This window comes from Branchiostoma lanceolatum, chromosome 14, assembly GCF_035083965.1.
Source record: "Branchiostoma lanceolatum isolate klBraLanc5 chromosome 14, klBraLanc5.hap2, whole genome shotgun sequence".
In the NCBI taxonomy this organism is placed as follows: domain Eukaryota; kingdom Metazoa; phylum Chordata; class Leptocardii; order Amphioxiformes; family Branchiostomatidae; genus Branchiostoma; species Branchiostoma lanceolatum.
In genome coordinates, this window is record NC_089735.1 from 1,966,743 (window position 1) to 1,980,581 (window position 13,839).

At 41.1% G+C, this 13,839-nt stretch overlaps 1 protein-coding gene across 1 annotated transcript in view; it reads right to left on the reverse strand.

The window, feature by feature from the left end:
• Positions 1 to 13,839, reverse strand: part of LOC136448530 (follistatin-related protein 5-like) — a 93,904-nt gene that overhangs the window by 62,883 nt on the left and 17,182 nt on the right. The window contains exon 3 of the mRNA XM_066448123.1: positions 11,855 to 12,047. Coding sequence (XP_066304220.1) covers positions 11,855 to 12,047 — 193 coding nt within the window. The remainder of the gene's footprint in view (positions 1 to 11,854; positions 12,048 to 13,839) is intronic.

Here is a 13,839-nt window from a genome sequence, read left to right on the forward strand (position 1 = left end):
TTTTTCAGATATAATTATACAACATTCATATCGTGACATATGGAATCACGTCATACTGGAGGAATGACTGGAATATGCAATGTCCTGGTTGTCAATGTCGTGCAGTTGGCTTCGAAGCGAACATGTTGATCATTCAGCTCATCTTTAACAGAAATTGGTGTGGCCTAACAGACATCCATTCGTCATACAATACAATCAAACTCAGTACAGTGCAATCAATGTTTGCCTCTGGGAGAGATCTATCATTATCAAACACCACGGTAGGCTCCATTTCTGACCAATGAAACTCCTACACCTATGAAGGATTGGTACACATATTTTATAACTTTAGTTTTATACAGTATTCAACATTTGATTTGAAACAATTCACCACCCTGAATTGTAGTAGATTTGTACAAAATGCACAGCCTAACTGAACAAACATTTTGACAGATACTGACACATTTTTTCTAAATATATGTATTAATTTTGCACTCTGTCAGTCATCATGATACGCAACTTCTTCCTCCTTCCCTCCCTTCCTTCCGTCTCTCCATTCTAAGACAGCAACTTAGACCTTAGTCATGATGACAAATGCAAGTAGGCAGACAATTTAGGCCTAACATCACATGAAACATTCCGAGTGACAGACATTAAGACCCACACGCTGTAGCTAAGATTATGTTGCCAGAGACAATTTGCAGACAAGCCTGGCTTCGACTAATGTCAAGGAGAGGGCATCACAGCTACATTTGTACAGGGCTCAAAATTCTTTTTTGGAAATAGGTGCACTGGTGCACCCAACCAAAACAATTAGGTGTACAGAAAAAGTTTTGGGTGCACCACATAAAAGAAAATGATTGTCAGTAAGATATAAGTTTGATGCTACTGATTCTCCTAGGAACTTCAATCTGTAATTTTATCCAGATTTCAAATTTCCACCAAGCAATGCATCAAATAAAGTACAACAAAAGGTTATTTTGCTTTTTCTGATACTTACATTTCAGAAATATTCTGTATCCTAACGCTTATGTACAAGAGAACCATTATACCCAATAGAGTAGAAAAAAAATCTAGATGCACTGGTGCACCTACAGTAAAATATAAGGTGCACAGCTCCAATTTTGGGTGCACACAGGTGCACATGCACCCAGTATTTTGAGCCCTGTTTGTACCATGTCAGCCCGGCTATGTATGATGATGGTTGCCATTGTGGGCTTTGCCATTTAAGGCCATACCAATCTTATGTCTTCGACAATTGAAATCTTAGTAAGATACTGAGTCTGAGGGAAAAGTCTTGGATTCACATAGTTTCAAGGAGCAAATATATTCAGATCCAAATATTCCTCCCAGTCCTCTGTATTCACCTTGTCCTCTTGTTTCATTTTTACTTTAAAATGTATGAGAGTCCAGGAAACAAATTGACATGGCCTAGGCAGACATGACTACCACATAGAGTCATGCCCGTCTGTCTGACTCCTTATAAATCATGCAGACTCCAGTCTCCACTGTTGACAAGGGATTCATTGTCTGAGCCTGTGCCTATTGGCAGGCAGCCAGGGATAAATGATATTCCAGGACAAGTCAAAGTAGCACCATCAAAGTAGGGGAAGGCATAGTCATGACTATATTGTGCTCCTAGCAGCCGTCTAGAGAAATGAAACTGTTGACCAATATGTTATGACCGAAAATGCATTGAATTTTAACAGCCGAAGTCTATCTTTTGTAAATAAAGCCATGCAAAAGTTTCAAGGTTTACACTTACAGTATTCAAAAGTATCAAATGCCTCCTGGCTTCATCCCATACAACATTAACCAGGGCATTATAACCAAAAATGCATGGAATTTGCAAGAACTGAAATCCATCTTTTGAGCCATCTGGTCATGGTGAGTCAGCAAATCCCATCTGGGTCATAGGTACAAAATGTGCCGTCCGTTTTTATTACCTCTGGCTGAAAATAACATCGTAAAAACCTTAACATTGGCCCATTCCATTTCCATCACACACTGCATCACCGGATTCTGAATCAGGGCTCGAAATATTTCAGGGTGACTCTCTTCTAAACTACTGCTTTCACATTAGAAAAATACAGAAACTAATGATTAAATCAATGATTATAACACAATATGGAAAACATATAATAGCCCTTATTGTATTGTATTAGTAATTATGATGTTAAGTCCTAATCTATACTTCCACTTTGTGTTATGTTAACAAATTCTTGCCATACCTTGTACCATGTACAATTGCCGTGCAATAAAGTTCTTCTTCTGTTTGCTGCGATACTGGAAGTTGTCAGAAATTTTACCTGCCTGTTGAAAACATTTCTGGAAAACACTCGGGCATCTGTCCCTATATCCTCACCCTGATAAAGTAGTATCATGATTTCTAAGCTAGATTATAAATTATGAAAATGTATTGAGTCTAGTACTCAACATGTTGTGAATTTGAAGGACTATAAGTCTTTGCAAGATTCTAGTGATGAAGGGATAAGGCCACACCAAGTTAGTTTCTTGGTTAACAGATTTTTTATTTTTTTTTTATTTTAGAGAAAAAAAAATCATGAAAACAAAAGGCTGGGCCAGCCTTCCGTTTTCATGATTTTTTTTTTCTAAAATTTTTTTTGGGAAAATAAAAATCTCTTAACCAAGAAATTAAGATGGTGTAGCCTAATGCCAAGATGTGAGTAACCGTTAAGCTTGGCAAACAAGTTGTCAAGGTATCAGCCTGTTACTTTACTAAATTCTTAACCTTTAGCACTTTAATGTAGCCGTTTGGCACCCAATTCCCTATTGGTTACTGAGTTGGGCAGCAGGGAGAAGGTTAATTCATGATACATGTGCCTACCCCAAAGTTGCTTATATTAAGGAACCGAATTATTTAAAGAAGTTACCATGAAATGCCCCTACTTTTACACATTCACGGATGAACAAAAAGCTACCTTTCTCTTGAAATCACAGAACCCACAAATACTTGAAAAAGTGGGACTTTTGGTCTTCCACTGCTTCCGAAAAAGAAGTCAAACCCAGCTAGTTTCGATATAGCCAACAATTGTATTTAGTACCAGTAGCCTATTGTTACAACAAAGTCAGACACAGTTTACTGACGCATGTATGTTTTTCCCTATGTTTTTTCCATGTATTTGCAATTAGCCCACGGGCATGAACTTGCAATAAACTTCTTACTATATTGCTATCTGCTATCTTAGAATTTCTTCAAATAGAGGGGTTTGTGTCACAAGGGGACTATATCGTTTCTGCCAACTTTGAACGTGTTTGATTGTTCGAATGTGCACAGGCAAATGCAAATTCTGCTCTTAGAGTGCGTACAAATGTTGGCAGAAAGGAATATCACCCCTTGTGATGCAAGCAACTTTTGTAGTCCTCCAAAGTGTGAGCTCCTATTTGCAGATTTGCACGTCGTGTATTTCGAGCCCTGTCTGAACAACTGCAGAGAGGAACAACATTACGCAGGCCCCGACGCGCCCCAGTTTTTCGGTATCATGACCCTTTTTCCTATTCACTGTTAACGACTGCCAAGGGAGAACCACGTCACCAATATTGTTTGACACAGATGCCTATCAGTAACCACGCCCCAGGGAGCCATTTGCGCTGGAAGTATCAGAAAATGTTTAAATGATTGATGCTGAAAGATGGAGCCGATGACATCTTCTCTTTTCATCATCGCTGGACCAAAACAAATGGGGGCAGAAATGCGTCTGCTGTTTTCATGAATGCGTTTTAATGATCATTGCCTGTTATTGCGTTTTTGTTTTTTTATGAATCTTCTTTTTTTACTTTTTTAAATCAAAGTGCACATACTGAGTATGGCACAGAAAACATACAATGTCATGTATATCAAAGGACAAACATGTACAACTATAGAAAAGAGATAAATGAGATCCAGGCAAGAAATTGGATTGAACAAATGCAAAGATACAGAAACAATTACAAGTACATGTATAATAAAAACAAGGGAAAAGCCATTTACTTTATAGTCTGTACTATTAGCTTTCTATCTAACACAATTTTACCCCGTACATGTAAGTACCAAATGTTTTACCTGTCCTACCTGCCATAAACCAATGAATGGTCGACCACAGCTTAAAATCCAGAAAACTGCAACCAAGCATGCTACTCAGGTGAGCGACAAAAGCTTGGATTCAAAATCCCGACCTTCAGGTCCTAAGGCAGGGCCACTAACCACTGGACCACACATTTCAACTGAAGCCACCTGCCTGGCCCCTAGGCTCCAGCCCAGGAGAAATACCCCACTCACAGCCATGCCAGCACGTTCCCAGCATCTCTAATCAATGGACAACCAGTTTGCATGAAGACAAATCTACTAATTTCCTCCTCCAACATTTCTTACTACCAAAACTTCAGCATGCTGTCAAGATGGAAACAGAGGGCTGAGAGGAAAACTTGAATTCAACCCAATTCGCCCCAAGACACTGTGTATACAAAAGTACAGACTTTCCCTATACAGCTGTAGAAAATTTTATCTTTTTTTTTTCTAAAATCTTTTTTTTTTTTAATAAAAAGCCTTAGGCTATGCCAATTTAAAAAGTTTCTAAATAAACTTATCTGGAAAAACATAAGTAACACAAAGCCTGAGAACACTTACACTGTAGTTTTGTGGAGCCATGTTTAAGTGTTCCTCCCTGCACTTTTGTCCGCTTGTGATATTTTCACCTTCAAATGTCTGAAAGAACCACAGAAATGAATTCTTGTGGCCTAAACTGTCAGAGAACCGACCGAAGAAAATGAATAGGTGTGGTCTAGAATTGATGCTGTACCCCAACAATTTCACCCATTAGGCCACACCAATTTAATTTCTTGGTTAACGGATTTTTACTTTTAATTTTAGCAACAACAAAAATCATGAACACAGAAGGCTGGGGTGAAAACTTGCACCTGACCCTGTTCACACCATCAAACTGTGTGCACCAAAGTAAAGACTTTCCTCTGAGATTCTGTTTTCATGTTGTTTTTTCAATCTAGCATTTTTTTAAATTATTTTTTATTCCGTTAACCAAGAAAATGAATAGGTGTGGTCTAGAATTGATGCTGTACGCCGACAATTTCCCCCATTAGGAGAACTGCACACGACACAACTCTGCGCAGGGACCGCGGAATGATGGATTCCAAATTGCGGCACTTCTCCCCAAATGGCGACCCGTTTTAACAGATGGGCACCAGCAGGCTCCGAATCACTCCCCCTGGTGTCAAGGACAGTTTCATATCAATAAAGCCTTGCTTAAGACGTACTGTGGGGAAGGAGGAAGGAAGGCCTGAATAACAATAAGGCACACAGGAGGAGAGCTTAGGGGCACACTATTGGGAAGATGGTATTGGTTGCGCATGGATGTGCAGAGAGCTGGAATTCACTCCTTCTAGCTAGGGTACAACAGTCTGCTGACATATTCTTAACATTCAAGTGTCATGTCAAAAATGATAAAACATTTGTTGTATATATTTCTTAGGATATTTAGAGTTTCTTTTAACACAACCAGGTAATCTCACCTACTGACGTTTCGGTGTCTGTCAGACACCTTCTGACAGACACTATTGCACCGAATTGCACCAAAACGTCAGCAGGTGAGATTACCTGGTTGTGTTAAAAGAAACTCCAAATATCCTATGTTCTACCAACCTGATGAAATTATTTTCAGATGTATATTTCTTGTTAGATATTTTGAAGTTAGGCCACACCAATTTAATTTCTTGGTTAACGGATTTTTATTCTTAATTTTAGCAACAACAAAAAAAATGAAAACAGAAGGCTGTGGTGAAAACTTGCACCTGACCCTGTTCACTCCCTGAAACTGTGTGCACCAAAGTAAAAACATTCCTCTGAGCTTCTTTTTTCATGTTGTTTTTCCAAACTAGCATTCTTTTTTTAAATCTTTTTGTATTCCGTTAACCAAGAAAATAAATTGGTGTGGCCTTAGCTTAATATAGAATTTCAGATTCAACCTCTGAAAAGAGGCAAGAAGGTTTGAAGTCATGTTTTGTTGACATTAAACTGTATTTTCCCAAAGTACACCAAAATCTGTTCTGTGCACCTTTTTTACGCTAGTCCCCAAAAAATGTATTTCAAGTCCTGGTGCAGGTAAGGAAGATTGTATGACCTGGAGTGCTGCAGATGCTGCAGAATATCATCGTTTGTGACGCAGCATTCTGTGGAGCACAGGTCATGGGTCCGAAACCCGATTGCAGACCAGCATGTGATGCAACGGTCACAGGGTAAGGAAGATTGATTATCCAGCACCAGAGACCAAATCTGTATTCTGTATCTGTATCTGTATAGCCGGTATAACCGACCTTCGGCGTAACACACCAGCTTCGCAGGCACGCGGCGCGGCAGCAGCTGGTTATGTTACACTGTACGGCCTGTCACACCTAACTTTTGCACATCTGACTGCAATCGTTCTTTGAAGCTATTTAGTGAAGGTGTTCCTACAGCATCTGATGACAACGAGTTCCATTCTACTATGGTTCTCTGGAAATACGAATTGCATCAGTGCAAATGCATGTGAGGCAAGATTTTTCCGGTCAAGTTGCTGGCAATCCTGCATGTGGACCAAGAGGTCATGTGTTCTAATCCCAATTGCAGACCTGCATGTGATGAAATGGAGGGTGAAGGAGACTGGACTGATAAACCAACACCAGAGAACAATTTTTTCTGAGGCAGGAGTTTGGAGCAAGTGATGTGCAGTGCTGCTTCACAGGCATACACAGGTCATCTTTCTCTCTCTCTCTCTCTCTCTCTCTCTCTCTCTCTCTCTCTCTCTCTCTCTCTCTCTCTCTCTCTCTCGCTCTCTCTCTCCAATTTTATGTCTTTTATTCCCCATCATATGGGGGTTGGACGTGCTTGCACATGGATGGGGGAGCCCCAGAACTCCTCATCAAGTGCAAGTCTTTTTTGTAGCAAGAGTTTTTACGGCTGGATGCCCTTCCTAACGCCAACCCAAACCCATGGGTTTGAATTCCGTTTGCAAATTGACACTTGATTCAATGATGGGTAAGGAAGATTGATTGCAGAACAATCGCTTGTGGTGCAGGTTTTTGGAGCAAGTGGCTGGCAATCCTGTCTGTGAACCAGAGGGTCATAGGTTCAAATCCCGATTGCAAACCAGCACGTGATGCAACAGTGGGTAAGGAAGGTTGATCAAAAAGTGCTAGAAAACAAACACTTTTGACACATGTTCCCAAAGAGTGACATGAGTGGTCGATCAAAACCTAAATAAAATATGTCTTATTTTTACCATTATGAAATAGAAAAGAACACAAATCAAGCAGCCAATAAAATCTGATCTATGTGGGTAGGTGGCCACTACAGAAAGAATTCTGCATACTAAGCTAAACTTGTGTCAATGGGAAAAATTACATAAGGGAAAAACCCAAAAGTGGTGGTCCTATTGCAGAGGTTGTCACGCTTGAACAATTATTTTGAATGTATGATCAAAAAAGGACTCACTATGCTTATCTATAAGGAGTAATGTTTGGTTCAGTGCACAGTGCACCAGGCAGTTCTTCCCTTACACAGCTCACACTCACACTCTGTCATGACAGTAACTATTTTACAGTTAGAATCCTTTCTGGGTGTCACAAGACTGATGGACTTACTATATTCACTTACAGAGACAAAAATAACACTCCCTTACATCACTTTATTTCCGCATAAATCACTTAGGTTATACACTTTTACAGCATGTATGTCGGGCCTTAGTTTTTTATGGAGATAAAGCAATGGCATAAACCATGGCAAGTGCAATTTCCAGGCAATCTAAAGCCACTTTCTCCTGTTTTAAAGGTTTTAACTGAACCCCAAGGGCAATGAGATATCTACATGTATAATGTAAATCGGGACAAGAGCGCAAAAAGCTTTTACAGCAATGTAGCACAAGAAGGCAGTATAGTTGTTTCCATAGAGTTTTTATGCTTGAATAACAAGCTTGAAATCAAATATTAAGATAAAAATCTGGTAGGCAGTTGCCCCACCCTGCAATAGTTAAAGAAGTTGTAAGGCCACACCAATTTAATTTCTTGGTTAACGGATTTTTTTTTCTAAATTTTTTTTCTTTTAAACTCCGTTAACCAAGAAATTAAATTGGTGTGGCCTGAACTTGTATTTATTTGTAAGATTCACTATAAGAAGTTCACTTTCAATAGAAAAGATGAACTGGCCCCCCAAATGAAATTTTGGCCACACCCATTTGATCCTCGAAAAGTTATAATCTATGAAGTGATAAACATAAACAAAGGGATGGATGGAAAACTTGCATCAGGCTATATGTACCTGTTATAACTGTGTGTAGTTTGGTACAGACTTTCTCCTTCAACTCTATTAGAAAATTCAAAACTTTGATCCAACACCAAGAGTCACTCACCGTATATTTTTGGCTAGACACTCCAGCCTTCGTCAGATGTTCGATTCACTGCGTTGAACGCCGGGAAGTCGGAGACGTGAAGACGTCAGCAGTGTATCGAAAGACGGTGGAAGATTCCGTCTGCCCGCTGCTTTTGATTCACTGCTGACGTCATCACGTCTCCGACTTCCCGGCGTTCAACGCAGTGAATCGAACATCTGACGAAGGCTGGAGTGTCTAGCCAAAAATATATGGTGAGTGACTCTTGGTGTTGGATCAAAGTTTTAAATTTTCCAATATGTACTCTACCAACACAGATGAGCTTTCATGCGAATATCCTTCAACTCTGTTTTCATGTTGATATTTCAGTTCAGCACAGGGCTGTCTCCGTCCTGAGATGGAAATTTGCTTGTGGGGGCGGTTAAAATGAAACTGATGAATTCAAAACGTATTTTCATAACCTTAAAAGACAAATTTAAAACTAAAATCAAAAACATGGACCCCCAAGCAATGAGGACGATGGAAAAAATGGAGAGCTGGAGACAGCATTATTTTTTCTACATCTGGGAACTAAGAAACTAAATTGGTGTGGCCTAATAAAGTGACACTTTCCCCAAAAAAGGAGCCAAGAACGTTGTTTCTGCCAAAGACATCCAAGGTTGCCACAGTGACCTGAGGACGATGTCATAAACTCTGAGAGCGCAATCCGCATCAATCGATACATCTGAATTATTCATGCACACCCCGGCCCCCATCTGCCTGCACACGTGAGGGCTCTCACTACGGCAACTTGCCACAGCAACTCACCACGGCAACTCGCCACAGAAACTCACCACAACTCACCACGGCAACTCACCACGGCAACTCACCACGGCAACTCACCACGGCAACTCACCACGGCAACTCACCATGGCAACTCACCATGGCAACTCACCACGGCGACTCACCATGGCAACTCACCACGCAACTCTGTCGATGGGTTGGCGATCCGTAATACAAATGTACAGTAGATAGGCGGGTGTTTGGCATGTAAAAGGGTTTTCGAATACTAGCAGTACTCTTATGCTATACCAATTCATCTTCTTGGCTTTAGGACGTTTTGAAGCAAAATCAATCAGACATCTTTTCTTAGCAACTTGCAATAGTCAAAGAATAGTGGATTGTCTGTCAAGGGGTTGTTCATCGATTTTTATATCATTCCACACATAGATTTGGAATACTAGCAGTACTCATATGCTTAACCAATTCATCTTCTTGGCTTTACTACATTTTGAAATGACATAAATCGGCCATCCTTTCTCAGCAACTTACAATAGTCAGAGAATAGAGGATTGTCTACATGAGGGTTGTCCGTTGATTTAGATAAATCTTATAGTATGCATAAGCAGGCAGGTATTTGGCCTGTAGCAGCATTTTGGAATACTAGCAGTACTCTTGCACTATACCAATTCTTCATCTTCTTGGCTTTTTGAAACAAAATCAGTCATCCTTTATTAGGTCCAACTTAAAGTAGTCAGAGAATAGTGGATTGTCTGTCGAGGGGTTGCTCATCAATTTATATAAATTTATGGCTGGTAGAAGTGTTTTGGAATACCGGCAGTACTCTTATGATATACCAATTCTTCATCTTCTTGGCTTCAGGACATTTTGGAACAAAATTAGTCATCCTCTAGGCCACACCAATTTAATGTCTTGGTTAACAGATTTTTATTTTCAAAAAAAAAACATTTTAGAAAAAAAAATCATGAAAACAGAAGGTTTTTTTTCTAATTGTTTTTTTTTAAATAAAAATCCGTTAACCAAGAAATTAAATTGGTGTGGCCTTATTAGCAACTTACAGCAGTCAGAGAATAGTGAGCTGTCTGCTAAAGGGGCGGCCATCAATGCATATAAATCTGCACAGACAGGCTGTCTTGTGACCAGGAGAATTGTCTTGGAATAGTCTCAGCTGTTAAAGCGACGTCTATTCATTTCCTCTGCTCTTGGGACACTTTGAAGTGAAATTGATTTCAACCGTTAGGGACGGTTGCATCATCTGTGGAGGGATCGGCTAACAATACATAATATTATACACTGGGCAATGTATAAAAGAGTGCCCACTAGAAATTCTGCCAATGAACCAGCATAGCAAGTTCTAGTGGCCTTAGGCCACACCAATTTGATTTCTTGGTTGACAGATTTTTATTTTCTATTTTAGCAACAACAACAAAAATGAAAACAGAAGGCTGGGGTGAAAACTTGCACCTGACCCTGTTCACTCCCTGAAACTGTGTGCACCAAAGTAAAAACATTCCTCTGAGATTCTGTTTTCATGTTGTTTTTCCAACCTAGCATTTTTTTTCTTCCGTTAACCAACAAAATAAATTGGTGTGGCCTAAGTGCTACAGCTTGGTGTGCAATTTACCAAACTTCAAATCAGTGGCCACTTACTCCCCCTGCCCCAAACCCATGGAAACAGCTTTGGGAGCAACCACAGAATTAAACATCCACTTCAGTAAAGTGGTTCTCCAGAAGGCTCCCCGCTAAATTACAGGCCGGTTTGTGAGACGAATGCTGATTGCTACATTACTGTAACAGGGCGCCCATGTGTGCGGAAATTGGTCAGGAAAGTAATACCGGATCTCCTTGTTTTTCATGGTGATTATTATTGTGCTGATACTTCAGGGGAAAGTTAAGGGGACTGTTAACTTGTGAGAGGAAAAATTACGGAAGGGAAGTAGGCAGGAAGGAGTAGACAAACAAAAAGAAAGAACACAGTTTTGAAAAAAAAATAGTAGCTGGGGTTTTCATTTACATGTATGCCATCATTTCTCTTCATTTCTGCTGAAAAGCAGTACACAGGTCCATTCAGTGAACAAGGTTGATGCAGTTCGTCCAAAAATTTAAGTTTAGTCCCAATTCATTCCAGTATTGTTTTGTAAAGTTCTTTGTTCTTATCAAAATAGATATTAAGTAGAATTGAATAATATATACTCCTACTTCCCTTAGACAGGGGTGTCCCTGTGGTGTAGTGGTCTGCGCTTCTGGTACTTGCCACATCTGGTTCAAATTACTTGGACCAGAAGGCCCGGGTTCAAGCCCCAGGTCAGGACATCTCTGGACAAGAGGCGCATTGAGTCATACCAAAGACTTTATAAAAATGGTACATACTTATGAAACAGTATGGAAGTTAAGCACACTTCACTGCCAGTGGACTAGCCCCCTGCTGCAGTGGTTGCACCACAGTGTGACCCAGGGCTATGAAATGGGGATGGGTACCGCCCTATACACCTTATGGTGTGGGAGGATTTTAACTAAAACTAACTTCCTTCAGACACTGAGAGATTGGAACTCACGTCCACAGGACATTACAGACATCACCAAACCTGCCAGGTTTAAGGAAGCCGTGCTCCGGCACCTGAGGGAGCAATAACGACACATCGTACTCCTCCCTTTACTCCAACAGAGGAGTGTTGCTCAGTACCCTATCAAGATCAAGATCAAGAACAAACTCTCCCTACCTGCCAGTTCCAGTCCCTGTGCCTTGTAGTCCACATCCTTGATGGATGCTGATTTCTGCGGAACAGCGGCGTTCTTGTCCAAGGGAAGTTCAATGTCGTCGCGCGCCTTCTGCGGGAGGGCCACGGGCACGTCATCGGGAGCCGCCTGGAGAGGCTGAGCAGCCGGGTGGTCATCTACCGTCTTGTGGTGAGGCTGGAAGGAAGAAGTTGGTTTTCTTAAGATTTTATCTTTGAGATGTTTCAGAAGTTCCGTAGCAGTGGATCAAATGAATCTGTCTGGATATGCAGCCTGTAGTACTCTTCAGTACAAACCTGGTGTGACACACTATGAGACAGTTTTACCGGGTAGGCAATACAGAGAAACAACCAAACAAACAGCACTCGGGAATACCACACGTGATGTTGGCCAACGTGATCGCACTCTTAGCTTACCGAGCCTCAAACAGGAGGCACTTTCTCCAACCAGTACCCACCCCATCATCACCCCAACTTCCCTCCCCCACCGTCACCATCACCCCCCTCCCCCACCCCAAACCCCCTACCCCACCATCGCCCCCCCATCATCACCCCAACTCCCCTCCCCCAGCATAACTATCACCCCCTCCCACACCCCAATCCCCCTCCCACACTCCAACCCCCCTCCCCCACCATCGCCCCCATCATCACGCCAACTCCCCGAGCCCTGCTTCATTGACCTTCAGCTAGAGTTATATCTTACCGCAACAGTCTACAACATGATGGGGCTCAGTTAAGGAACACTCTCTCACTGGAACAACGAACTGTACTTAATTACAAGACATCTAGGAATCGCATTATCAGTGGCAATTGATATCTGCATGTAACGTGGCCGTATTGTTGGTTGTTTGTTATCATGTGATCAGTGCTAGATGTGTTTTTAGTTTTTTTAGTATCAGGGATACCAGAAAAACTGGCTTGTTGCCTGAGTGTATTTTTCCCTGTATAAATAAATAAAATGAAAAATAAAAATGACCCCGCCATCACCCCCCTCCCCCAGCTCAATCAATACTGCAGGACACGGACTCTCAGAAGAGAGGACTCTTGAACCCACAATAAAAGTTAAGCTGAACTTTACTTCCTTATTGCTGCCGTCCCCCCTTGATATATAAGGTAAGCCCTGCCCTGCTGACTCGAGGTCATTAGGCATATCCCAGGTGCATTTCTGGTGCATGACTTGAATAGAAGAGTGTGAATTATGTAGAACTACGTCCACTTACAAATACATCTCAAGCCAGAGGCGCCAGAAGTGCTTCTGAATGTAATATGTTTAGCTGGCCGCTCAGAAATATAGGCTGGGAAATTGCTTAGATGAGGAGAAATTACTTCGATCACTACAGGGCTTAAGTTTGCAGCCGCCTTTGACGAGCCTTCTTAAGTGCTTTGACCTACTTATAAAGCCTATTTAAAGCACTAATCATGGCAAGACATTTGGTACACTTTGCTGTTTCCCATTTTGATCTGTGTACCCATATTTTGTCTATGCTTTCATAATACATGTGAGTAATGCATTTACAAACAAAGTTGGAATGCAATGAATTGTAGGGCACTGTATGATGAATGCTTCGTACATGCATGGCAAATGCTTTTACCACGCACTGTTCACACAAACCACTGTGACCAGCTATGCATTGTCATCTTATCAGCAGCAAAATTATGCATGCTGTTACTTATCCTAGCTTGCATCCTGTTTTCTGTAGTTGATGGTGATAGTAGAATACAATGGGTTTCTACAGACATTTTTGGCAACCACTCCTCTTAATCACATAGTTTGCAGACTAAAAAATTTATGGTTTTTGACCCTGCATGTAAAAGCAACTTCTTAAGTTGGCTTCCCTCACTAAGATGCTACCTTAATGTGTTCTCATCCCTTCCACTCGGGCCCATTTCAGACAACTATCACTAGCGGTTCAGCACCAAGGGCAGGTCCATTTCTAATTAGTTGGATTTGACAAATTCTATCTTGTTGT